The sequence below is a fragment of the Anas platyrhynchos genome, chromosome 1 (assembly GCF_047663525.1).
Source record: "Anas platyrhynchos isolate ZD024472 breed Pekin duck chromosome 1, IASCAAS_PekinDuck_T2T, whole genome shotgun sequence".
In the NCBI taxonomy this organism is placed as follows: domain Eukaryota; kingdom Metazoa; phylum Chordata; class Aves; order Anseriformes; family Anatidae; genus Anas; species Anas platyrhynchos.
This window is the reverse complement of record NC_092587.1, coordinates 984,378-1,008,837: the sequence shown is the minus strand read 5'-3', so window position 1 is coordinate 1,008,837 and position 24,460 is coordinate 984,378. Positions and strand designations below refer to the sequence as shown.

The 24,460-nt window shown below is 65.1% G+C and overlaps 4 protein-coding genes across 4 annotated transcripts; 3 read left to right on the top strand and 1 right to left on the bottom strand.

Annotated features, from left to right (window-relative positions):
• Positions 1-15: 15 nt before the first annotated feature.
• On the top strand, positions 16-5,360 carry PAX4 (paired box 4). The gene is made up of 9 exons (XM_072033035.1): positions 16-28; positions 564-694; positions 780-995; positions 1,879-1,969; positions 2,296-2,487; positions 2,590-2,672; positions 3,127-3,196; positions 3,397-3,455; positions 5,304-5,360. The coding sequence occupies exons 1-9, from the start codon at positions 16-18 to the stop codon at positions 5,358-5,360; spliced, it is 912 nt and encodes a 303-aa protein (XP_071889136.1).
• A 983-nt stretch (positions 5,361-6,343) lies between these two features.
• Positions 6,344-11,254, bottom strand: ARF5 (ARF GTPase 5). The gene is made up of 6 exons (XM_027461981.3): positions 11,071-11,254; positions 9,513-9,593; positions 8,247-8,356; positions 7,944-8,015; positions 6,911-7,036; positions 6,344-6,798 (listed from the first exon to the last, which is right to left on the bottom strand). The coding sequence occupies exons 1-6, from the start codon at positions 11,135-11,137 to the stop codon at positions 6,712-6,714; spliced, it is 543 nt and encodes a 180-aa protein (XP_027317782.1). The 5' UTR covers positions 11,138-11,254; the 3' UTR covers positions 6,344-6,711.
• A 238-nt stretch (positions 11,255-11,492) lies between these two features.
• On the top strand, positions 11,493-18,312 carry GCC1 (GRIP and coiled-coil domain containing 1). The gene is made up of 3 exons (XM_027461946.3): positions 11,493-11,577; positions 12,204-13,265; positions 14,322-18,312. The coding sequence occupies exons 2-3, from the start codon at positions 12,219-12,221 to the stop codon at positions 15,627-15,629; spliced, it is 2,355 nt and encodes a 784-aa protein (XP_027317747.3). The 5' UTR covers positions 11,493-11,577; positions 12,204-12,218; the 3' UTR covers positions 15,630-18,312.
• A 142-nt stretch (positions 18,313-18,454) lies between these two features.
• Positions 18,455-24,368, top strand: LOC106017618 (uncharacterized). The gene is made up of 12 exons (XM_027461954.3): positions 18,455-19,512; positions 20,166-20,209; positions 20,504-20,567; positions 20,780-20,920; positions 21,366-21,464; positions 21,680-21,735; positions 21,823-21,957; positions 22,177-22,219; positions 22,455-22,535; positions 22,607-22,760; positions 22,968-23,038; positions 23,497-24,368. The coding sequence occupies exons 1-12, from the start codon at positions 19,027-19,029 to the stop codon at positions 23,650-23,652; spliced, it is 1,530 nt and encodes a 509-aa protein (XP_027317755.3). The 5' UTR covers positions 18,455-19,026; the 3' UTR covers positions 23,653-24,368.
• The last annotated feature ends 92 nt before the right edge of the window (positions 24,369-24,460 follow it).

The following is a 24,460-nucleotide window of genomic DNA, read 5'->3' as shown; positions in this document are numbered from 1 at the left end:
CCGTGAGGCCTCGCCATGCAGCATCAAGGTGAGCACCAGGGTGGCAGCGGGGAGCGGAGTCCCTGTCCCTACATCCGTGGTCCTGGGGACATCGGGGAGGTGCTGCTGGCCCCTGCCCTGTGACAAGGAGGCTGCCGTTCCCTGACACTTTGTGCTGGGTGCTGATGGCTAACGTGTGGCTCTGCGGGGTCCTCCTGGTCCCCAGCTGATGTTCGGTGCCCCCCCCGCCTGCCCCTGCTGCTGGGACCCCCATTTGCGCAGCCCCTGCTCTCCGCTGCTGCCACCAGGATCGTCCTCCTCCCCGTGCCCCTTCACGGGGTGATTTTTTCTGCTGGTACCACCTGGGTTCGTGCCCCTGTCCCTGCCCGGTGCCCCTGCACCCTGCGCACACCCACACATGGGATCACCCCAGCACCCCCCACCCCAAAAAGCAAACAGCACCAAGCTCAATCCCACTGCCTGGCCCCACCAAAGCTCCCCCCAGCACACAGGGGATGGACCCCCCCTCAAACCCCATCCCTTCACCCTGCAAAGCCCCCCCCTGTCCCCTGTCCTCTCCCCAGGCCCCAGCGCTGTGAACCAGCTGGGGGGGCTCTTTGTGAACGGCCGCCCCCTCCCCGCCTGCAAGAGGCAGCGGATCATCGAGCTGGCCTCCTGCGGTGTGCGCACCTCCGACATCTCCCGCAGCCTCAAGGTGCGCCGGGGCCAGGGGTTGGGGTCCCGGTTCTCCCCCCCCAAAACTTTCCCACCGAGCACCCCCCAGCCTCTCCGTGCCGCAGGTGTCCAACGGCTGCGTCAGCAAGATCCTGGGACGCTTCTACCAGACGGGGGCCGTGGAGCCCAAAGCCATCGGGGGCAGCAAGCCCCGCACGGCCACCCCCGAGGTGGTGGCACGGATCGCGCAGCTGAAGCGGGAGCAGCCGGCGCTCTTCGCCTGGGAGATTCGGCAGCAGCTGCACGCTGAGGGGGTCTGTGCCAGCGACAGGACCCCCAGCGTGAGTCCTGGCCAGGGGGGACGTGGGGGTGCCGGGGTCAGGCACCAAGCAGGGGCTGAGCACATGGTTGGGGTCTGGTGGGTGGGGGTCCCATATTGGGGAGGTGGGGTGGGGGACGCAGGGATGCTCGGAGGGGCAGCAAGCAGGGGTGAAGTCTGGATTGTGGGGATGAGCAGGGGAGCCAGGAACACAGCCTGCAGTAGGAAACACAGCACAGCCACCCTGTGGGGGCAGCGCCTGCCTGTCCCGGGGACCCTTCCCCATCCGCACCCAGCCGCTGAGCCCCACGCCGCCCCAAGGGGGACGCGCAGCAGGAGCCAAATCCCGAGGAGGGCAGGGTGCAGCCCAGGGCTGGGGGCTGCCCCTGGGGCTTCCTGGCGAGAGGAGAAAAGCCTTGGGCAGGGAGGGGAGGGGAGGAAAAGAGCTGCCTCTGAGCTAAATCAGCGCGCACAAATCTGGTGTTGGCTCCGGCGTTTGGCTGCAGTAGCAATGGGTGTGCCACAAGTGTCCCAGCAGGGAGAGGTGACAGAGTGCAGCCTGCACGGCTCAGAGCCATGTTCTGAAACCACAGACCCACCACAATAACCCCACAGACCCCAGCTCCTCTGCAGATTGCCCCGTTAGGAGCAGACGGGCACGTCCCCAGCACGGACAATCCTTGGCACGTGCTCAGGGGCTTGGTGACCCTGGCACGGCCACAGGAAAGCCCTTCAGGGACAAACATTGGGGCATCAGCTTCGATTCCTCCCTGCCTTGGTGCTGGCTCGGGGTGCCCCCCACCGCCCCAAAGCTTCTCCTGGACCCCGCTCCCACCTTCGCAGCACCCCATGGCCATGGTGCCGTGCACCCTACTGACGGCACAGCCAAATTTCTTCCCCCCAAGGTCTCCTCCATCAACCGGGTGCTGAGGAGCCTGCAGAGGGACCCGTGCCCTGCAGCCGGCCGGGCTTCGGCGAGGGACCCGCTGCCACGGGGTGAGGCTGGCTGGGGGTGAGGTCCCAGGGAGAGGGGCTGGGGGGGCTGCACCCCGCGGCAGGGAGCGGTTCTGGGAGCACGGAGAGCTCCTGCCACTGCCCTCCAAGCTGCACAGCCACGTGCAAATGGATGCACACACACGTGCAAAGGGATGCACACACACGTGCACACACACCTGCATGCACATTGCTCCTCTGCTCACTCCCACACTGCCCCCGTGCCCCCAAAGCAAAGGGGCTTTTGTCCCTCATTGCCCTCTCCCTGCCCCTCCCGGGCATCCCCACGTGCACAATCCCAGACTCCTTCTCCCTTTCTGTCCCCGCAGCCCCCCCGCTCACCCCCACCTCCATCCCGCACCCCCTGGGCTGCTGCTCGCCCCCCGAAGCCGGCACAGCCGCTGCTCCGGGGACCCAGCGCCCTCCCCGGGGCTCCACGTCCAGCCGGCAGCTCCCACCAGGCACCCAGCACCGCAGCAGGACGATCTTCTCCAGCCAGCAGTCGGAGGCTCTGGAGGAAGGTGCGGGCTCCCCGGGGGCAGCAGCTGAGCAATCAGCCCCTCAGGGCACTTTGGGAGGGTCACCCCAAGGCAGGGGCTGATTGCACCCCGGCCCCCTTGCAGAGTTTCGGAGGGGGCAGTACCCGGACACCGCCACCCGGGAGAGATTGGCCGCGGCCACCCAGCTGCCAGACACAACCATCAGGGTAGGAGCAGAGCCTGGGGGCCAGCACAGCCTGGTTGGAGCTGGGGAAGCCGGGGGGGTCCCCATCTTTGGCCCCCTCCTGGTCTGATGTCCCCCAACATGCGGGGACGTCTCCAAAGAGGCTCAGGCAGGGCAGCGCGCGTGTGCCAGAATGGAGAGGGGGGGGACCCCCACAAGCAGGTTTTGTCCCCTGCTTCTCCTGCCCTCTCCTGTCTGCTGGGGGCAAGGACGGGGTGCTGGGGGGGGGACACCCCCAGGCTGCTCCGTGGCAGCAGCCCCCGTGCCCTGGAGGGGCTCCCACACCAAGGGCTGGTGTCCCACTGTCCCACCACCCGGCCGGCCCCGGGCAGAGCCCCAGGTCCCCAGCCCAGCATGACCGAGGGAGGGGGCTCTGCCCAGAACCCACCCCGGGGGGGCGTGGGGGACACAGCCTCACCCCCTCCCTCCTCTCCCAGGTCTGGTTCTCAAACAGAAGGGCCAAGTGGCGGCGGGAGGCCAAGCAGAGGCTGGAGGCCACCGGTGCAGGTGACAGCCCCGAGTGGAGGGGACGGGGACGGGACCCGCACCCAAAACCCCAGGCAGGGGCTGGGGGCTGCCCTGGGGGGGGAGCACGGCTGCATCCAGGGCTGGGGAGGGGGCACGGCAGCTCGCTGTGCCCCCCAGGAACGGGAGACCCCAGCCCCAAATCAGGGTCTCCACGCTGCCCTCCCGCTCTCCCCACGCAGGCTCCTGGTGCGACTGGATCCTGCCCCCCCCCGCCGTGACAGCCCCCATCTCTGCGCAGGTAGGAGGGGGTCCGGGCCTCTTCCTGCCCCCCGGGGGGCTGGGACGTGCGGGAGATGGGGGTCTCCAATGTGCCCCCCCCCCCAGGGGGGATGCTCCAGGAGCTGCCCCCGAGGGCGCGAGCCCCCCGCAGGGTGCCGTGCTCCTGCTGCAACCCAGAGCATCTCGGTGATGCCCCCCTCCCTGCTCCCCTCGCAGCACCTCCTGCCCGCCCCCCCCAGCTCGCTGGAGACCCTCCACGGCCACAGCCACCGCCTCAGCACCCCCCCGGCCCCCCCAGCCCCGCTGCACCTCTGCGCCTCCAGCCCCTGGGACGACGCTCGCTGCGGTAAAAGGGCCACGGGGCAGGGGGTGCCGGGGGCTGGGACCCCCGGGCACGGCCAGGGGGGGAGCCCCCGGTGCCCTGCGGGGTCCCAGGGGCTGCAGGAGGGTGGGGGGAGCTGCTCCCCCTCCCTGCCTGGCCCCAGCCCCGTGGGGGGGTTGCAGTGGGGTGGGTGCCCCTGGCCCCACTGCCGGAGCCCCGTGTGCCGTCCCGCAGGCCTGGCCCCCGGTGGAAGCCCCCCTCCGGCTCCCTGGCAGCCCCTGGAGGGCCCCCCCTTCGCCCTGCTGCCCCCCCGAGCCCCCCTGCACCCCGCTGCTGCCTGCTGCGTGCCCGAGCCCCTCGCCCACCTCCACGCACCGCGGTGCCCCTGGCTCTGAGGGCGCACGGCGAGGCTGGGGGGGGTCCGGCACGTGGCCCCCCCAGGCAGGGTCACCGCTGTGTCCCCAGCCACATCCCTCGCTCTGTTTCAAGCCTCTTGTCCCCTCCTGTCTGCAACATCCCCAAATTATGGTCAGAAAACCTCATTAACCACACGTGAGGAGGGGGCGCCGGGTGCCCAAGCGCCCACCCCACCGCTGGGGAGACCCCAGCCCTGCCTGGGGGGCACCGGCCCCAACACCTCCCTGCCCCCCTGCAGCACACCCCAGAGCTGGAGACATCGTCCCCGCAGCAGGGCCTTGACCACAAAAAAAAAAAAAAAAAAAGAAAGAAAGAACCAAAATTTTGTGTTAATTTGCATTGATTTGAAGAAGAGCTTGCACCAAAAATCCGTCCCGGAAAGCCCCGCGCTTCTGTCCCTTGTTCTAAATAAAAAGTTTGTTTTTTTTTTGTTTAGAAATTGAATTTAAAACAGCGGAGCCGGGATGCTCCCCAGCACGGGGCATCGTTTTATTTGAGGAAACAGCTCAGGGGTGGCCGCACGGGGACACTGCCCCGCTGTCACTGCCCCCAAGACCCCACAGCCCCTGGCCTGGGCAGGGGAAGGGCCCTTCTCTCCTGGGACACCTCTCAGCTAAAACTTAGTGCTTGATAAACAGGAAAAAATGATTTTTGTAAGCAAAAAAAATGTTCTCCTGGGGGAGACATGGGGACACGGCCCTGGGAATGGAGCCTGCAGCGAGCACCCTGCTTGCCCTCCTTCCCCCGGGGTCCTGGAGCTGATGGGGACCTCGGTGTGGCCACAGGGACGCGTCCTGTCCCCTCCGGCCACCACGTCCCAGCACCTCCAGCCACACTGCTGGAGGAGAGGGGGCTCTGGAGGAGCCGGACCCCCTCCTGCAGGGGGGACGTGGGGACAGCAGCACCCAAAGGGGCCGAGGCAGGGCGAAGGAAAGGGCACGGAGGCTCCCAGGCTATAGGAGGTGGCAGCGGCTGGGTGCCAAAGTGCCACCCGCAGCCACCCCACTGCCACGGGTGGGCACCGCTCGGCTCAGCCTGAGGCTGCTGGTAAATGGGGCATTAAATTACTCATAGGGTTTGTTTTTTTGTTTTGTTTGTTTGTTTGTTTGTTTGTTTGTTTTTTCCCAGCTCTCTGAGAGCAGGCTGGCTGCGCCACACCACCGGGAGAGGGGTAGCACAGGTTGAAGCCCCTCTCCCCTGTGCCACTGCTCCAGGGCGATGGGGACAGCGCCGTCCCCAGTGCCAGCGGGGCTGGGGGAAGCCCAGCACCAGGAGCTGACGGGCAGGGCTGATCCAGCTGGGTCCTGGCTTCTCCTGACCCCTTTCTTAGCCCCGCAAGGATTTATCTGGCCGTGTGCCCCGCGTGGGGCAGGGTGGGTGTGAGCTGTGAGACCCTGCCAAGCTGCTGGTGATGCTGTGAGATGTGTCGTGCACAGCTGGATGCCTGCAACGGAGCCCACGCTGCAAAAAACAAACACAAAGGGTAAAAACCTGGGGAATCTGGAGAGCCTGGGACTGCTGTGGGAGCCGGTGGTGCCATGGGAACCCGCAGCCCCCAGCCCCAAGTGCACTGCCCCAGTGCCACAGCGTGTCCCCAAAGGGACCGGCAGCGCACAGCTCGGCTCGGCACGGGGAGCACCTTTCTGCAAGGCACACGGAGAGGACACACACCCCCCTGGCAGGGGGACACGCACACCCCTGCAGCCGTGTGGCAGTGCTGCTGGCAGCCCCCGGGGTGCTCCGTGCCCGGCGTCCTTCCCCTGGCAGCGGGGAGGCGGCGGCTGGGCGCACGCACGGCTCCGCTTCTGCCATCAGGCTTTGTGCAGCCCCACTAATTGCAACCCAATTAGCAGCCCTGCAGCACATGCCCCGAGGTGACCCTGAGTGCCAGCAGGAGGGCTTCCCTCCCAGTACAGCCCCAGTAGCAACGAGCAAACCACCAAACCTCTCCCAGTTTGGAGCACCCAGGCACCGGGGCGGCTATGGGATGGCTCAGGGGACAGCGGGACAGATCTGAAGAGCCTCTGCCCACCTCCTCTGTGTCCCAGCACGGTGCAGGTGAGGTTGAATTGAAGCCCAAATCCCCTTGCCCCAAGATGCTCATTGAAGACACGCGTGGAGAGCGGGGCTCCGAGGTGTCCCCGGAGGCAGCAGGGACGCGCCGGGCGCAGGGTACGAAGTGGCGGTGTTTAATTCCTCCACGTACAACAGCACGTTACGCAGCCGTACGCCCCCTCCCCGAGAGAACTACGCGGTTTGTGGAAGGACAAAAAGCAGGATCCTTCCTTTCCTGCAGCATCCACGCAGCCCGAGCCCCTCGCCCGGCCCCGCAGGCTCCCGGGGGGCCGCTCGCGGCACAGAGGCAGAGCTGCCTGAAGAGTCCTTGAGGCTCAAGTCCTACCAGATAAACACACAGAGACGAGGCCACGGTTTGGGGAAAGGAAAAACACCCCCCCAAAAAGAAAAATAAGTAAAGGAACCCAAAGAGAACAGCAGCTGGGAGATGTCCCCGGCCCGTCTGCGCCCCACGCTGCGCCTAGCGCTTGGAGAGCTCGTGCGAGAGCCAGTCCAGCCCATCGTAGAGCCCCGTGCCCTGGGTGGCACACGTCGCCTGCACGTACCACTGCAAAACAGAGGGAGAAGGGGAGGTGGCAGGCGGCCAGGTGGGGAACGGGCTCCTGGCCGCACGCCCCGGGGTGTCCCCGAGGTCCCCCCCGAGGTCCCCGCGCACTCACGGTCCTGCTGCGCAGCGCCTGCAGGCCCAGCTTGTCAGTCAGCTCGCTCACGGCCATGGCGTTGGGCATGTCCTGCTTGTTGGCAAACACAAGCAGCACGGCGTCCCGCAGCTCGTCCTCCTGCAGCTGCGGGGAGGTGGGGGCGGCTGAGCCAGGCACGGGGCCAGGAGGGCTCTGGATCCTCTGCCCCCCCCTCCCCATGTGCCCCCATCGCTGCCCGTTGGGCTCGGGGACCGCCGAGCTTCCAGCCCTGCGTCCCTGCACCCTGTGGCCTCCACGGGATCCCTGCAGCGTGGAAAACCCCAGGGTTTCTGCAGCATTGGGGGCATCGGTGTCCCCACAGCGGGGGGCTCCCGAGCCCTGCGCCCACGTCGTGCCCGCACAGGATGGTCCCGGGTGACAGAGGGCACTGCTCTGCTCCCAAATGAGCAGCACTGCTGCAAATGTGCTAGGGTCAGGGCAGCCAGATGTTGGGATTTTCCCAACAAAAGCAGAGCAAAGATCTGCCTCAAACAGAACGGGGCTCTGCAGACGAGGGGGAGCAGCCGGGGGGCACCGGGCTGTCCTCCCACCCCGCTCCCAGGCTGCTGTGTGCCCTCTTCCCTCTTCCCACCCCAAGGATGCTCTGTGCCCAGAGAGACGAGGAGTGTGGGATCCCTGCCACCCTGACCAGATTTTGGATGTTGTCCCTGGCAGCTGCCTGCCCTCCCCGTGCGCACCGGGCTTCCCCGTGCCCCGCTCAGCGAGCCGGTGCCGGTGCTGCCGTGGCACGAGGGGTGCTGGACACGGGCTCCTGCACCGCTGGTCTCAGTGCCTTATTAATTAGCCAGCAGAGCCCTGGTTAATTAATTATAATTATAACACAACCCAGCACCTTCTTGACCATCTTCCCCTCTCCAAGTGGGAAAATGGTCCCTGTGCTTTGCCACCGCCATCGGACCCATCCCCAGGGAGCACGCCCCGAGCCGGCAGCCCAGATTTGGGATTTGGGGAGAGCTCTTTTGGGGAGCAGCACCCCCCCCATGCCACTCACCATCTTCTGCAGCTCATCCGCAGACTCCTGCACCCTCTCCCGGTCGTTGCTGTCCACCACGAAGATGAGGCCCTGCAGGAGAGGCTGGGGTGCAGCGGGCAGCGGAGAGGACAGGGCCCCCCCAGCCCCCGGCCACGCGGAGCACCATGGGGGTCAGCACTGCCACATTTTCCCCATACCTGCTCCCCCCAGGGGTTTCTCCACCTCAGACCCTTTTTTCCCCATGGGGAATGCCCCCGTGGGCCCATCCCGATGACCGGGAATGTGGGGTCCCCGTGCCGTGCCCACGGCCACGCCGCGTACCTGCGTGTTCTGGAAGTAGTGCCGCCACAGGGGCCGGATCTTGTCCTGCCCACCCACGTCCCAAACCGTGAAGCAGATGTTCTTGTACTCCACCGTCTCCACGTTGAACCCTGCAGAGGTTTGGGTTGGGGGCACGGTGGGGAGGAGAGCAAGGGGGCACGGCCACGCGCCCCCCCAGGGAGCGCCTCCACCCGCAGCCGGCGCTGGTGCCGCGGGCTGGCTCCGAGAGGCACCCACAAAGGCTCTGCCCTCAGCCGAGCACCCCCGATCCCTAAAACACCCCCGATCCCTAAAGCACCCCCCAGCACGCCCACCTGGGCCCTGCTGGCTGCCCAGCAGCAGCAACACGGGATTGCCCCAGCCATTTCCCAAAAGCATCCCCTGGAGAACCCGTGTGGCACAGCGCAGCACAACGGGTGCTCACCCCCCCAAACCATGGCCAGCGGGGGCTGGGGGCACCCCAAGAACCCACCCGGTGCTGCCCCCGCTGCAGCCCGAGCTGTCAGCCCAGCACCACGTCCAGGTGGGTTTTGAAGACCCCCATGGGGGAGACCCCATAGGGGAGACCCCACAACCTCCCTGCGGCAGGGCTCCGGCCCCCGCCCGGCGCAGGAGGGGTCAGCGGGAGCCTCCTGGCCCCAGTTTGTGCCCAGTGCTCCTGGTCCTGGCACTGGGCTCCCCCAAAAAAAGGGATTCCTATACACCGATGGGATGCCCCTGAGCCATCCCAGCTCTCCTCCCGTGGGAGATGTCCCAGCCCGAGTGCCTCCCCCTTGCCCCCCACGCCCCCAGGGTCTCCCTGGAGCTGCTCTCCAGCAGGACCCGGTGCTTGGGGTCGCTTCTCCCCAGAGGCAGTGTCCTCGTTGAGCTTCTGGGGGTTTCCCCTGCCCTATTCTCCCTGCCCAGCTACCCCAAAAGGCAGCATGACCCTCGGGTGAGGGATCACCAGGGGTGCTCCCTGCCCCATCACCCCGGCCACCACCATAGGACACCCCATCGGGGCACCCCACGGCACCAGCCCCAGCCTCCCAGCCCCAATGGCTCAGACGGGTCCCGATGCTCTCCACCAGCCCGGACGGGCAGGGACGGGCCACTGGGATCCCCATACTGGTGGCCACTGGTGGTATATTGGGGTGAGAGCCAAGATCCCACCCGCACAGCCTGTGGGGGATACTGGGAGGGCAGTGGTGGAGCACTGGGGTGGCCGGGGGCACGTCCTGCTCCTCGCCACCCTGGGGACACGGGGTGCCGGTGCCGGGTGCTCACCGATGGTGGGGATGGTGGTGACGATCTCGCCCAGTTTCAGCTTGTAGAGGATGGTGGTCTTACCGGCAGCGTCCAGCCCCACTGCAACGGAGAGGAGGCATCACCGGCACCGCTCCGTGCCCCATCCCCATCCCCATCCCATCCCCATCCCATCCCATCCCCATCCCCATCCCATCTCCATCCCCATCACATCCTCATCCCATCCCCATCCTGCCCCTATTTCCATCACATCCCATCCCCATCCCGTCACCGTCCTGCTGCCTTCCCATCACCATTTCATCCCCATCCTGTCCCTATCCTGTCCTTGTCCCCATCCCATCCCCATCCCAATCCCATCCCCATCCCATCCCCATTCCCATCCCCATCCCATTCTATCTCCATCCTCATCGCCGTCCCCATCCCTATCCTGTCCTTATCCCCATCCCACCCCATTCCCATCCCATCCCTATCCCACTGCCAACCTCATCCCATCCCACCCCATCTCAATCCCCATCCCATCCCACCCCCATCCCTGTCTCCATCCCAATCCCAATCCCACCCCATCCCAATCCCATTGCCATCCCCATCCCATCCCTGTCCCCATCCCAATCCCAATCCCACCCCATCCCCATCCTTGTCCCCATCCCATCCCCATCCTGTCCCAATCCTGTTGCCATCCCCATCCCACCCTGTCCCCCTCCCAATCCCAATCTCAATCCCACCCCATCCCCTCCTCATCCCCATCCCATCCCTATCCCCATCCCATCCCTGTCTCCATCCCAATCCCACCCCATCTCATCCCTATCCCATTGCCATCCCAACCCAAATCCCAATCCCATCCCAACCCTATCCCCATCCCATCCCTGCCTCCATCCCAATACCAGTCCCAACCCCAATCCCACCCCATCCCCATCCTTGTCCCCATCCCATCCCCATCCCATCCCTGTCTCCATCCCAACCCCAATCCCACCCCATCCCCATCCCATTCCCCTCCCAATCCCAATCCCAATCCCATCCCCATCCTTGTCCCCATCCCATCCCCATCCCAATCCTAATCCCATTCCAACCCCCATCTGCATCCCATTCCCATCCCAATTCCAACCCCAATCCCACCCCATCCCCATCCTTGTCCCCATCCCATCCCCATCCCCATCCCATCCCTGTCTCCATCCCAACCCCAATCCCACCCCATCCCCATCCCATTCCCCTCCCAATCCCAATCCCAATCCCAATCCCATCCCCATCCTTGTCCCCATCCTATCCCTGTCTCCATCCCACCCTGTCCCCATCCCAATCCCAACCCCAGTCCCATCCCATCCCCATCCGTGTCCCCATCCCATCCCCATCCTACCCCTGTCTCCATCCCAATCCTAATCCCAATCCAACCCCTATCCCCCTCCCCATCCCAATTCCAATCCCACCCCATCTCCATTCCATTCCCCTCCCAACCCCAATCCCACCCCATCCCCATCCTTGTCCCCATCCCATCCCTGTCTCCATCCCACCCCATCCCAATCCTTATCCCCATCCCATCCCCACCCCTCCCCTCCCCGCCCCCTCCCCCGCTCCGGACCCCCACCCATGAGGATGCGCATCTGCTTCTTGCCGAAGATGCGGGAGAAGATGGCGGACACCGTCAGCCCCATGGCGGCGGCGGCGGGGCCGGGCCGGGCCGGGCCGGGTGGGGGCGGCCGCGCTGCGACCCCGCTCCCGGAGCTGCGCCGCGCCCCAGGCCCCGCCCCCAAGCTCCAAGCCCCGCCCCCTTGCCCCAAACCCCGCCCACTCACCCCAAGCCCCGCCCACTCACTACCCCTCCGCCTACTGCGCCCGTAGCGTTGGCCCCGCCCCCTTAACCCAGACCACGCCCCTCGACTCAGACCACGCCCCCTTCCCGATTAGCCCCGCCCACACTGCTTTAGCCCCGCCTCCCCGTGCCGGCCGCTGCCGACTCCTCCGTCCGCGGCTCCAGCAGCGCATGCGCAGTGTGCAGCCCGACCCGGCCGTCCAGCCGTGCGCATGCGCGGTGGGGGGGGGGGGGGTGTCTTGCGCATGCGCTGTGCGCGGCGGCCCCGCGGCCCGGTGTGAGGTGAGGCCGGGGGGCGCTGAGGGGACCGGGGGGGTCCGGGGGGGAGCCGGGCGCTGAGCTCTGCCCCCAGGGGGCAGCGGAGGGGCCCGAGGGGGCGGCGTGGAACTGGGCCGGGGGGGGTCCGGGGGGTTCCGGGGGGTGTGAGGGGGTTGGGGGGGGCACCGGGCCTGTCAGGGGGGCCCTGAGGGAAGGGCCTGGGCCTGGGGGGGGGCTGGGGGGGGCTCTGGGCCTGTCAGGGGGGGCCCTGAGGGAAGGGCCTGGGCCTGGGGGGGGTTGGGGGGGGCTCTGGGCCTGTCAGGGGGGGCCCTGAGGGAAGGGCCTGGGCCTGGGGGGGGCTCTGGGGCCCTAGGGGCTGGGGGCAGGGAGCCCCCAGGGCCCCTTCCAGCCTGGGGCGTTTTGGGAGCTCGGCTTTGAGCCCTGTGGCAGGGCTGCGCTGAGCCCCCCCCCCCAGCAGGGCTCTGGCACCCGCAGCCCCTTTGGGCCCTTTAAACAGGGTTTAAAAGTGCCCCTCAGGTGCCCGCGGTGCTGCTCTGGGGGGTGTGGGCACCGTGGTCCCAACCGGCCGCGTGCTGCTGGCCACAAATGTTCCGTTTTTTTCAGTCTTTGTGCTGTGTTTTTCCCTCCAGGTCGCGTGAAGAGTCATGGAGAAGTTTGGCATGAACTTCGGGGGCGGCCCGAGTAAGAAAGATCTTCTGGAGACCATCGAGTCGCAGAAGAAGCAGCTCCTTAATTACCAGGCGCGGCTGAAGGATGTGGTGATCGCCTACAAGAGCCTGATCAATGAGAAGGAAGCCTTGGAAGCCAGCCTGAAGGTGTTGTCCGCGTCTCACGAGGCAGATGTCGGCTTGAGCAGCGCTCAGCCCGCGTCTGTGGCTAGCTCCAGCTCTTCCTTTGCCGATTCCGCCGATGACAAGAGCTCGGTTCACAGCGAGGACAGCGTGGGGACAGCTACCAGCGCAGACACAGCCGCCAGTTTGGCCAGTACCAAGGGCGAGCAAGGAGCTGAGGATGAGAAGCCCGCAGCGGCAGCCTCCTCCCTTAAATCAGAGGAGACAAACGGTTCGGAGAGCGGCGTCAGCATGAGCAGCGGGGATGTTCCCCCTGCTGCTGCCGAGGCTGACAAAAGAGTGCTCCAGCTGAAGACCCAGCTGGCCACCCTGACCAGCGCGCTGTCAACAGTCACGCAGGAGAAATCCCGCATGGAAGCCTCGTACCAAGCGGACAAGAAGAAGATGAAGCAGGACCTGGATGACGCCATCAAGAAGGCGGAGGACGAGACCGACAAGCTGGAGACGGAGCTGAGGTCTGTCCAGGAGCAGCTGGCCGAGACCAAAGCCCGTCTGATCACGCAGCAGCACGACCGGGCCCAGGAGCAGAGCGACCACGCCGTCATGCTGCGGGAGCTGCAGAAGCTGCTGCAGAGCGAGCGGGCGCTGCGCCAGGACGCGGAGCTGAAGCTGGAGGAGACGAGGGAGGCGCTGGCTGGGAGGGTGAGCATGGCCGACCGAGCGGAGGGCTACGAGCTGCAGATCAGGCAGCTGAGCCAGGAGGTGGAAGACCTGAAGAGAGAGCTGCAGGCCGTGCAGGAGGAGAGGAAGAAGCCGGACCCCCGGGTGCAGGACCTGCAGGAGGAGATGGCCAGCCTGAAGAACCACTTCCAGTCGCAGCTGCTGCAGGAGATGCGGAAGGTAATTCCTGCTGCAGCCCAATTCCTGTGGGCAGCACCAGGAGCAGGGTTTGAGGCTGGAGGAGCTCAAATTCTCCTCCCCTGCCCCGTCCTGCAGGTTGGTAGCAGGGGAATGTCGCTGCTGTGTTTGCAGGATGAGGTTCCCTGAGGAAAATGAAAGCTGTCGGTGACTCGGTGCGCGAGTCGGGTGGTGGCTGCTGGGTCTGGTTACACAGTGACTGTCCTCAGCAGCCTCGTTCAGCTCTGGTGTGGCCAAGCTGGGAGGAGAGAGACCTTTGCTCTGGCCTGCCGTGACAACGAGCACGGTCTTGTCTCTGTAAAGTACTTCAGTGCAGTGCAAGGCACCCTTACAACAGCTCACAGAGGGAAATAACTGCTCAGTAACCCTCCCTAAATCGGGAGGATTAGGGAGAGAGCCAAGGGAATCGGCTTTCCCCTCATTTATGGTGCTGATGAGGGATTTCTGTGGGCTTCACAGCTTCTCTGACAAAGCCTGTCAGACCGCAGGGGTGCAGACGGGGCCGTGTGGAAGGTGCTGTGCAGCTGGTGGATCTGCACAGGTGGGACCAGCACGGAGAGGTTTGGCCCAGGGGCTCCCCAGACCCACGCTGCTGAAGGCCCAGGGGTCTGGTGGAGCTTGGAGGGCTCAAGGGAAAGGAAAAAAGACAAATGCAGGGACCCTGTGTTTGGAACCGAGCAGTGAGGTGCATTAAAGCTTTAGGGCATGGGCACGTTTCAAAAAAACCCTGCAGCAGCTTGCGGCACGAGCCTGCTGCTTCCCACCCCCTGCACACCTACAGCAGCGCAGCTAATGCTGCTAACAGCAGCTCTGCAGAGCAGGGAACAGAACCAAGTTTATTTTATCATTTTATTTTGTCCTTCAATCTCCGTTTTAAAGGCAGGCACGGCGGGGTGGGGGGTCACATAGGGAATTAGGGCACGGGATGGCCCCGTGCCTGCTTGGAGGTCAGCAGGGCAGAACCAAGGCCCTGTATGGCTGCAGCCCTCGTCCTAGAGCTCCGAGATAACTTCCCCTGCCCTGTCTCTTTGCTCCCAGACTGCGCAGGCCGAGGAGCAGCTCCGGCAGCACGCCCAGATGGAGGAGCAGCGAGTGGCTGACCTGGAGGGGCAGGTGTCCGAGGTGTCGGGACTGCTCGGCACCTACGAGAAGGCCAAGCAGAAGGACCAGCTGGTCATTCAGAAGCTGAAGGACCGCATCGTGCAGCTGGACCAGGAGAACAAAACCCTGGCCATTGCCGCTTCCAGCCGCTCCCCGGTGGATGTCAGCGTAGAGGAAGCCAACCTGGATGTGAATGTCCTCAAGGACAAGATGGAGAAGCTGAAGAAGCTCCTGCAGGCGGCGGCGAAGAGGAGCCAGCCCGCCCTGGACATCGAGAAGCTGTGCGAGCTGGAGCTGCCGAAGGGCACTGAGGCTGCGGACGGTGAGAAGGCCACCGCTCTGTACTACCAGCAGGAGCTGAAGCAGCTGAAGGAGGAGTTTGAAAGGTACAAGATGAGGGCGCAGGTGGTTCTCAAGAACAAGTCCGTCAAAGACGTCAACCTGGCTAAAGAACTGGAGGAAGCTCAAGAGCAGCTGGCGGACCTGAAGGAGAAGTACGTCGTGCTCCAGCTGTCCGCGGAGGAGACGGAGAAGCAGCACCAGCTGGACGTGGAGGCCAGGAGGCAGGAGTTGTCCCACCTGCAGCAGCTTCACAGGCAGGAACTGGAGCGCTGCCAGCTGGACTACAGGGAACGGGCGCTGAAGCTGGAGGAGGAGATGCACAAGCAGCGGGACCGGGCACTGGCGGTGCTGGCGGAAAAGGACCAAGAGCTGGAGCAGCTGAGAGCCATCGTGCTGCCTTACGCCGGGCTTCAGGGCCCCAAAACCTACGGGGCACCAGGTGCCGACGTTGCCGGCGCTGATTCAGCAGCCGAGGATTCCTCTGAGGTCCTCCCCCAGGCTCTGCACCTCTCTGCCAGCAACGAGCCCACCTTCTTCTTGTACGCGGAGCAGCTGGCTCGCAAGGAGGTGGAAATCGCAGCGCTGAGGAAGCAGAAGCACAAGCTGGAGATGGAAGTGCACCAGCTGCAGGAGAAAGTCCTGGCTGAGGGGGAGAAGCACCGGGAAGAGGTGACGGCGCTTCAGAACGAGATCCAGAAGAACTTCAGAGACAAGAGCAGGGAGGGGGCCAACCTGGAGTACCTCAAGAACATCGTCTACAGGTTCCTGACGCTGCCGGACTCTCTCGGGCGCCAGCAGACTCTAACTGCCATACTGACCATTCTGCATTTCAGCCCAGAAGAGAAGCAAACGATCAGGAAACAGTCGGCTTACAGCAGCTGGTGGCCCTCTGGGAAGAGATGAGGTGGTCGGTGCTACCCCCACCAGCTCTTGCCCAGTAACACGCTTCTGATTCCCAGTTAGGACCGGGGCAGCCTCTTCCCAGCTGTGCGAAGGAGCAGGGAGCTTCCAGCAAAGACCTGGGCTTAGCTGGTGCTGTTAGCACTGGTTTAAACAAATTGTGCCAACTGCTCTGGTGGTATCACAGTGCTCTCTGCTGTGAGGATTTGCTCTGAGGTGGAATTTGACTTAAAAAATATATATATATATACGGATGCTTTTATTTTTTTAACAAAAAAATCTCTACTTGTCAGGCGTGGGGTGAGGAGCTCTGTTAGGGTGGAACTTGCTTGGGTCTTGAAATGCTGTGCAGGCTTGTGACTCAAATTTAAAAAGGGGAAAAAAAAAAAAAGCACTTAACGTGGTGGTAAAATCAAGGAAGCCAAGCTGAAAGCCTGCAGGAAGGATGAGTCTTAATTACCAGCAGCATCCAAATGCAGCAAATCTTGAGCAATTTCTCAAAAAGTCTCATGACCTAGCACCAATTTTGTACCAGTGTCTGCAGCAGCCCCTCGTAGCGCTGGGGACCACCAGAGGACACTGCATGAAGCTGTTCTCTCGTTTCTGCTCAGGAATCCTCTCTGTGCTGTTCGCTGTGTTTCCCAGCAGGATTTTCTAAGGACGCCTCGTGACTGCGGGGGGCACACGGTGCCAGCAGAAGGTGCTGTGTGCCGGGGCTGTTAGAGCTGGGAGCTCAGCCTGCTGACCCTGCCGGGGATGGAAACCAAGCAAGAGGCTGAAACAGGCAACGAGAAACCTTCAGCAGCCACCTTTGAACCCGTGGGAGTTTCACTGAGCTGCTGGGGCTCCGCGGATCTGTTTTGGGGCGAGGCGTCGCTCCTGCTGGGGTGGGAGAAGCCTGAGGAAGCGAGGGGCAGAAGGTGGCAGCTCTGGGAGCGGTGAGGCTGTGCTTTGCTGCCTGGTCCTGGAGGTTCTTGCTTAACTTCCCTGTGAAATGAGCTTGCCAGGAAGGAAGCCGAAGCGTTTTGAAACACCTCAGGTCCTGGTACGCCGCTGTAAGGCCATTGCTGCTCTTTGCAGCTCTGCTCGGGAGCTGCTGGCTCCTGGCTGCTCAGACCCGAGCTGCGAGCCCTGGGTCGGTGGGGGGGTGTCTGCTGTGTGCCTTTTCCAGCTGGCTGCACAGGCAGAGCCTTTGTGGGGGGGGCCACGTCAGCCCCTCTGCCCTCCCTGCTGGACTGGTTGGGAGCAGAGGGAGCAGCCGAGCAGCCGCCCTCCTCCAGGGGCAGGCTCTGTTCCCGGGGCTCTGCCCACCCTGTGGGGGGCCCGATGGATCCCTTGGGTGCTGGATCCACTAGAGGGCACCCCCCGGCCACCCAGGGATGGGGATGGGGCTCCGAAAAGCCAGACAAAAACCAAATCCAGGTGACATTTCGGCTGGAGCTGTGCCCCAGGGGGCCACAGCCTCTGGCTGCTGCAGCTCCTGGAGCCGCCTCACCTGTGGGGGCAAAATCACGCTGGAGGCTCGTTGTGGTGCACTCGCTTTGTTTTAATGAAAGCCTGGGTGCTGAAGCACAACTTCCCCGTCCCAGAGCACGGGAGATGTTTGTAATCATGGGCACCAGGCCTTGTTTAACAGTCCCCAGCCCGCTCACAAATCCCGGAGCTGAGCTAGCACCTCGCAGCTCCTCAGCAGAGGAAGGCAGAGCCTGGAGGGCCTCGTGGTTCACGGGCACGGGGCGTGCAGAGAGCTGTAGCAGCTCGCCAGGGCAGAGCCCTTTTTCCTTTCAGAGCCGTGCCAGCAGTCCTCGTCTCGGTAGCCAAGTTCCTGGAGCCCTCTCCACAGCTCCTGCCTCGCTGCTGGCGAGGAGCAGAGCTCCGCGGGCACCTCTCTGCCAACAACCCCCCGGTGCTAATTTCTCCTCTAAAATTCCTCAGGGAAAAATGCCCCAGGCAGAATCCGCAGCTGACCAAGGAGGTCTTGGAAGGGGGCACCCAAGCCAAGCAGGGAACAGCTCCTGCTGCAGGAAGGTGCCTCCGTGCCGGGGCCAGGCTGAGGCTGCATCCATGTGCTGCTCCGGTGGAGGTGGTGGGGTCAAAATCAGAGAGCTTGTTCCAGGGGTCTCAGGCTTTGAAGCAGTCGTTGGTCCTGCTGAGAGATGTCCCTTCTCCGGTCCCCGTTTGGTGAGATGGAAGCAGGAGGTGCCTGTGGGGCTGGGGGGGGGGCTTCTCAAACCTCATCCCGGTGGAGCAGGACCGCGACGGCTGAGGGCTGCGGCGCTTCTGCTGCCGCCACGCAGGGGGGCTAAGGGAGGGGGGGCCCAGCTCCCACTTTGCTGGTGCTTCCCTGGAGAACGCCTTGACCCCAAGGAGGTGCCAGGTGGTGGTGGTGTGGGGACGGCTGCCGAATGCAGCAGGACCAACTCTGCTGTGCCAGGAGCGCTGTGGGACGGCTCCTGCCTGCTCCTCCTGGGGCCAGGCTGGGCAGGAGGTGAAGGTGAGGAGGGGAACGGAGCAGGGTCCAGCTGGAGCCGTGCTGGGCTGCTGCTCACACTGCGCGGTCCCTTCCTCTGTTCCCCCGTAGCCCCTCTCCTTCCCTCAGACCTTCCCGCACATCCTTCCCTCTTCCCTCTTCCCTCTCCGTTCAGCCAATTCTCTCCCAAATAAACCTGAAATCTCTATATTTGAAGCAGGACTTGGCGTGCTGTTTGGTGAGCTGGGTGGGGGCGCACACCTCGCGGCACCGCAGCCTCCCTGTCAGCACCGGGCACTGCGGGGCTCGGCTGGGCCGTGGAGCTGTCGAGGCGCTGGGTGCACCCGCGGGCTCTTGCACACGCTGTGCTTGGACAGCCAGAAGTGACGTGCTTCGGCTTGTCATCCTGAGCTGATCTCACTGCGGGCTCCTCAGAGCATCTCTGAGCTGCCCGGGCGGCGCTGCGGGGGCTGCGAGCCCCCTGCTTTGCGATGGGGGCTGCACTGGGTGACAGCCCGCAATGGGCAGTGGCTGCAATCAAGCCTGAGCAAACGGAGCAGAGGAGGCTGGGCTGGCTGGGTGGTGGTCCTGGTCTGCACCCTTCTGTGAGAAACATTTTAAGTCTGGAGTTCCTTGTTGGGACCTGCTGGGCCTGGGAGGATCCTGTACGTGGGGGCTTCCCCTGCCAGAGCTTCCTTCTGCGAGCCACACGTGGGGCTGTGTGGGGGCTGCATCCTGCAGCGAGTGGCTGCCTGGCTCCCCATCCCCGCTCACCCCCGGTGCTCGTGGAGTAAAAGGTCTCGCTTCCAGGGCACGCTGGCACCATCAGGCCAGGCAGCCAGGCTGTGGGCTCACCTTGCACAGGGGGTGCCGTGCCTCAGTTTCCCCTTCTCCAGAAGTCATCCTGTGCCTGTAGCAGCAGCTGCGGGGATGCCCACACGTCCTTGTTCGCAGCAGGCTGAGCTGTGGGGATGTGCAGGGACAGAACGGGGCCGCGCTCACGCCTGCGCCCGCGGGAGCTGCCTCTCCTGCTCCGTTCCTGCTCCAGGTGCTCAAGGGGAGGCGCGAAGGCTCTGCCGCACGCCCGCCTGGGCTCCACGAGGGGCCGGTCCCCTCCCTGCTCGCAGGGCTTGCACGCAGCAGCCTGCACGTCGCCGGGGAAGTGCCCGCCGCCCCGGCTGGGCAGGTTCCTCCGGCCGCACCGTGCAGCCAGAGCCGCGGCCAGGTCCCACGGCCGGGCACAGGAGCGAGCCCAGGCGGCTGCGGGAGAGGCTCTGCTGCCAGCGCCACCCCCCCGGCTCCCAGTGTGTCCCCAGGCTGTGCCCGGTGGCAGAGAGGAGACCGAAGGACCTGGCTCGGAGCTGCCCAGCCATGGCCAACGAAGAGGAGCATCCGTCAGCGCTCTCAGACAAGCAGGTAAAGGCGTGCGGAAAGCTGCTGCCAAGCGCTGCAGCCCCTGCTCAGGCCTCGACACCTCCCTGCCTGGGGTCTTTCCTCTCACCAAAGATCTTGGGGGGGTTGGAGATGCATTGTGGGGCGCTGCAAAGGGCGATGGAAACTCGGGCTCCCCTGCAGCAAGGGGGCCAAGCCCATGCAGCCGAGGCCGGGCAGGTTGGCGCTCGCTGGAGCCGGCGTTTCCCGGAGCTGCCGCTCGGCTCCTCGCCGTGACTCAGCCGTGGTCCTGCCGGTTCCTCCACGGCAGCCCCACACCACGCAGCCTGGGAGCTGCTCTCAGCAGCACGGCCCCGAGCGGGACGCGGCTCCGCGGCACTCCCCAGCCCTGGGCGAGGGAAACCGGGCGCCGCCGCGGTGCGCTCTGCCGGCTGCGGGGTTTGTCCCTCGTGGGGCTGGCGGGCCACCAGCCACGGGCCAGCAATGACCGAGGGGCTCCAGCCCCGGGCATGGCCGTGAGCCATGGCGTGGGGAAGGTGCTGTTTTTGCCTCGCTCCTGGCTGCTCCCCAGTGGTGATGGTACCAGGCAGGGATGCCCGTGGGAGCGGGTCCGGCTGTGCCTGGGGCTCTGTGTCCTGAGCCTTGCCCCGTGCTCCTCTTGCTCTGTCCTCTCACAGGTCTTTGTGCTGACGTGCATCTACCTGCCGGCCCTGCTGCTCAGGTGGGTGCTGACCCCCCCAGCCCCTGTGGACATCGCTGGGGGGGGGCAGTGTGAAGCTTCCCTGCCCTCGCACAACCTGCACACGGTGCCTTAGGGTGGGTTTGGGGGACGGCACCGTGCTCAGGCACCTGCAGCTGCCTCGGCCCCTGCACAAAAAGCTTCTGGCAATGGGGGGGTGGGCAGGGGGTGCAGCACGAGGTCCTCGTGTCCTGGGTGTCACGGCTGGGACTCGCGGAGCTCTCCCACAAGTGGCTGCTCCGTGGGGACGTTCACCACTGGCCCCGTCTCTTCCAGCCTCGTGGGCAGTGCCTCAGTCCTCGCTGTCACCTCCCGGCGCAGGCGGTGCTGCCACATCCAGGTGTGTGCTGCGGGCCCGGGGATGTGTTTTGGCCCCCTCTAAGCCAAAGCAGAGCTGGGCCAGCACCGCTGCTGCTGGGCTTCAGGCACAGCAGGGCTGGAAGGGGCAGGGTTGTGGGACACCAGCACCGGGCAGGAGCTGCTCCCAGCTCTGCTCAACACAGCCCTGGGAGGCACTGCCAGCCAGATCTAACACCGTGTCCTGGCTCCCAGCTTCGCCCCCTGTTCCTGCTGGCCCTGGCAGATTTCCTGGCTGCCGCCGTGCTGCTGAGCACAGCCACCATCCAGCTGCTGCCAGCCCCGCTCTTCATCCCGGCGTACGCCGCCTGCCCCTACGGACTGATGCTGGCCACGGTGAGTGGGGCAGCTCGCACCATGACCGGGGCTAATGGGACCGGTGCACCTCCTCCTGTACTGCTGGGAACGGAACAAGACCCCTCTGTGGGAGACCCCTCTGTGGGCTGGAGCATCCCTGGGGAAGTCCCGTGCGGGGAGGCATTGCTCCTACCAAGAGCTGTCTCCTCTTCCCCTTTGTCTGTCCTGAGCCACCACGACGGCTTCCTTGGGGAAGCACAGCCGGCAGCCCCGGGGAGATCGGCACTGCAGCCCCTCCACTTCCCTCTCATCATCCCCATGCCCTTCCTCCAGCCTGGGGTGGCAAACCTGTCACAGCTGTGCCTCGTGGGTACCCACGGGGATAGGTCCAGGAGGGGCTCAGCACCCTGGGGGCAGCTCTGAGGGATGGGGGCCGGTGCCTTCGGGGCTCTGGGCTCAGCAGGAGCCGGTTTTCCTCTCTCAGACCTTCTATGCAGTCTCATTCCTGATGGTTGTGGTCTATGCGTACGAAGCCTACCGCGCCATCCACGGCTGGAGAGCGTGGCACGTGGCAGCTCTGCAGGTCAGTGTCCCCCAGATGTGGCACAGCCGGGCTGCGCCCTCCCTGTACACGGCTGCTCCGGCCCCACAATGGCCTGGGAAGCAGCGTGGGCAGCCCCATTCCCTGGGGCATCGCTGGCATCCCCTGCACCCTGCCCGGTCCCAGCAGAGCAGGGCTGGAGCCTCGAGCTGCTGTGGGACCGGCAGGGCCGGGTCACGGCGGTTTCCTCCTTGCAGGAGAGGAGTGGGTGCCTGGAGAGCGCGTGGCGGGGTCTGCCCTACATCCTGGCCTGGTAGGTGCCAGCCACCGGCCCCATCCCTGCGGCACTGCCCTGCCCTGGGTGCCCAGCACGCCTTCACCTCCGCCTCTCCCTGCCAAGGCTGCTGCCGGCGTTGACGCTGCTGGGACAGCTGATTGCCCGCGGCACCTCCCTGACCGACATCGCTCCAAAACCCATCCAGCCCAGCGTGCCGTCCAACCGCTCCAACGAGACCTACAGCCTGTACTGCTCCAGGTGCAGCACCAGCCTCGCCACCTGGCCCCGAGAAGGGGCCAGGAGCAGGCACCACGCAGGCACCACGCGCCTTCCCAGCTGGGTTGGGTGGGAAGGCTCCCTGCAGGGCAAACCTCAGGGTGGGGAAGGGTTTGGGGGTGGGAGACGGGATCAGAAAGTGCCACGGGGATGGTGCTGTGGCATCAGGAGCCCACCACCCCGCACCCTCTGCCGTTTCAGCTGCCTGCTCCTCATCCGCCGTTCCCAGGATCTCTGCTACCAGGTGAGCGCTGCGGGTCCCGTCCCTTCCCCACCTGCAAGGGGGGGCTGGAAGGGTGGCTGGGAAGGCAGCGGGTTCACGGTGCATGGGAAAATGCTGGAGGAGGGATGGGGACGGAGCTGTCCCCACCGGAGCAGAGGCAGAGGCGCAGCTCCCAGCTCCAGCACTGCCCCTGTGCCGGGGGCTTGCAGCATTTGGGGCTGCCCCACGGCCCCACTGTTTTCCCATTGCCTCTCAGTACGTAGGTAGGAAGGACGTGGGCCTGGAGGGGAAAATCATCTTCATCCTGTACCTGCTGCTGGTGCTCAGCTGCTGCACGGTGAGCCGCGGGGCGAGCACGGGGTCCCTGCACCCAGCGCTCCCCGGCTGACACCAGTGCCCTGCACCAAGCTCCTGTACCGCAGGGTGAAGCTCTGGAGCCGCAGGAATGCCGCCGCTCCCCTGCTGGCCCTGGAGAAGGACGGCTTCGCAGGCAGGAGCATCCGCAGCGTCAGCAGGGTCTCGCACTACTTCCAGCTGGTTTTCCTGCTCTGCTGGGCGCCAGGCAAGTCGGGGGGGGGTGGGGGTCAGGCAGCCCCCCAGCACTGGCAGGCAAAAGCCACCGCAGCGCCTGCTCCAACCCTGCTGGTCCCGGGCTGAGGCAGCGCCCAGGGCCAAGAGATGAAGCTGGGATGGAATACGAGCACACAGCTTGAGGGTGTCCTCATGATGAGGAGGGGACCAAAAAACATCTTCTTTTTCCCACCCGCAGCCTTCCTCCTCACCATCCTCTCCTTCACCAGCATCAAACCTGCCTCGGTCTTTGTCCTCTATGTTGCTACAGTAAGTAGAGCCCTTCCCTGGGCTGTGCACCGGGATGTTTATCCCTGTTGGTGGTGTAAGCGGAGGGGGTGCGGGGGTCCCAATGGGGCAGCACAGCCGGGAGCTGCCGCAGGGAGCTGGGACAGGGGCTGCAGTGATGCCCCCCCGGGGCAGGGTGAGCTCCATGGGTGCTGCCACCCCCCCTGGTGCCACTGGGATGGACACAAGACAAAGGCCCTGGCTTGCTGGTGGCCACCCAAGGCCCAGCTCAGCTTTTTGGGCACCTCAGCCACACAAGGAAGCGCCGTGGCCATGGGGCTGCCTCTGGTCTCCCCATGTTTTGCTGGGCGATGTCTGGGGCCTCAGCTCCTGCCGGGTGCTTTGGTTCATGTGGCCACATGAAGAAGGCCTTCTCCTCCCACCACATCACCCTGCGTGCTGCTGAGCCCCGTTCCCCTCTGTCCTCTCCTCCCTCGCAGGCCCTGAGCACGTCCCTGCAGGGCTTCCTGCACAGCCTGGCCTACGGCTGGCTGAGGCGAAATTTCCGCCGGGAGGCAGTGGGCCCGCGGCCCTCCCTGCAGCACCCCCGAGGCCTCCAGGGCTTCTACGACGAGTCCCTGGGGGCCCTCCCCTAGGCTGCCACCCCCGGGGTCCCGCTGTGCCAAAGTCTCCGCACGATTTGCACATCCCCAGCGGCTCCCCATGGTGGGGCAGGACCTCGTGGACCCCTCCGTGCCTGGAAATGGTCACGCAGCGAGTCACTGGCACGGGACAGGGTCCCCTGGGTGGGTTTCCGACCACGGTGGTGGCAGTGACGCTGCTGTGGTGGGACATCTGCCCAGAGACCCTGCCTGCAGCGTGCAGACATCGAACCCAGGCGCTGCACGAGAGCACGACCGCGGCTTCCTTCCTTCAGACACAAACCCCCCGGCACGGCGCTGCGCCGGGGCCACGGCTCCGCAGCCATTTCCTCCGCCTGCGCCGCTGCTGCCCCCGTCCCAAGGCAGCACCGAGCTGCTCCTGGCGCTCTCACGGCCCACTGCAGAGCCAAATGCTCCGAGCAGCAAGGGCTCAGCCCCAGGGCACGGCACAGAAGCTCCAGCGGTTTGCTATGGGGGGCTCGTGGGGCGAGGAAGCACCCTGGTGCCGGGGGGCGGCTGGCAGCCCCCAGCCCTTCCACCGACGGCGACTAAACCGAGCAAGGTGGCGGGGCTTTCTTCTGTCTGTTCTCTTTGGGTTTGTCTCAGTGTTGCTCTTCCTGCCAGCAAGAAATCCCAAGTCCTCCGCAGGGCTCGAGAGAAGGTGCTTGTAAATAAATGTGTTACAGCTGAGGTGCTGCTGGGCTCTGCTGCTGCTGGATAAAAATTAAAGCAGGCAGAGCCGGGCAGCTTGCGCCTCCTTCCTGCCCCCACGGAAGGCTCTTGGCCAAGGTCATGTCTGCAG

What these genes read in the sequence shown, in the direction of transcription:
- PAX4 (XM_072033035.1), top strand. An exon ending in GTCGGAGGCTCTGGAGGAAG is followed by an intron (nt 2,488 to 2,589) that starts GTGCGGGCTCCC and finishes GCCCCCTTGCAG; the next exon opens with AGTTTCGGAGGGGGCAGTAC. An exon ending in CAGCCCCCATCTCTGCGCAG is followed by an intron (nt 3,456 to 5,303) that starts GTAGGAGGGGGT and finishes GTTTTTTCCCAG; the next exon opens with CTCTCTGAGAGCAGGCTGGC.
- ARF5 (XM_027461981.3), bottom strand. Translation starts at nt 11,137, where the DNA reads ATGGGGCTGACGGTGTCCGCCATCTTCTCCCGCATCTTCGGCAAGAAG. An exon ending in GCAGATGCGCATCCTCATGG is followed by an intron (nt 9,594 to 11,070) that starts GTGGGGGTCCGG and finishes TCTCCGTTGCAG; the next exon opens with TGGGGCTGGACGCTGCCGGT. An exon ending in ACTACTTCCAGAACACGCAG is followed by an intron (nt 8,016 to 8,246) that starts GTACGCGGCGTG and finishes CCTCTCCTGCAG; the next exon opens with GGCCTCATCTTCGTGGTGGA.
- GCC1 (XM_027461946.3), top strand. Translation starts at nt 12,219, where the DNA reads ATGGAGAAGTTTGGCATGAACTTCGGGGGCGGCCCGAGTAAGAAAGAT. An exon ending in TGCTGCAGGAGATGCGGAAG is followed by an intron (nt 13,266 to 14,321) that starts GTAATTCCTGCT and finishes CTTTGCTCCCAG; the next exon opens with ACTGCGCAGGCCGAGGAGCA.
- LOC106017618 (XM_027461954.3), top strand. Translation starts at nt 19,027, where the DNA reads ATGCCCACACGTCCTTGTTCGCAGCAGGCTGAGCTGTGGGGATGTGCA. An exon ending in GGCGGTGCTGCCACATCCAG is followed by an intron (nt 20,568 to 20,779) that starts GTGTGTGCTGCG and finishes CCTGGCTCCCAG; the next exon opens with CTTCGCCCCCTGTTCCTGCT. An exon ending in ACGGACTGATGCTGGCCACG is followed by an intron (nt 20,921 to 21,365) that starts GTGAGTGGGGCA and finishes TTCCTCTCTCAG; the next exon opens with ACCTTCTATGCAGTCTCATT.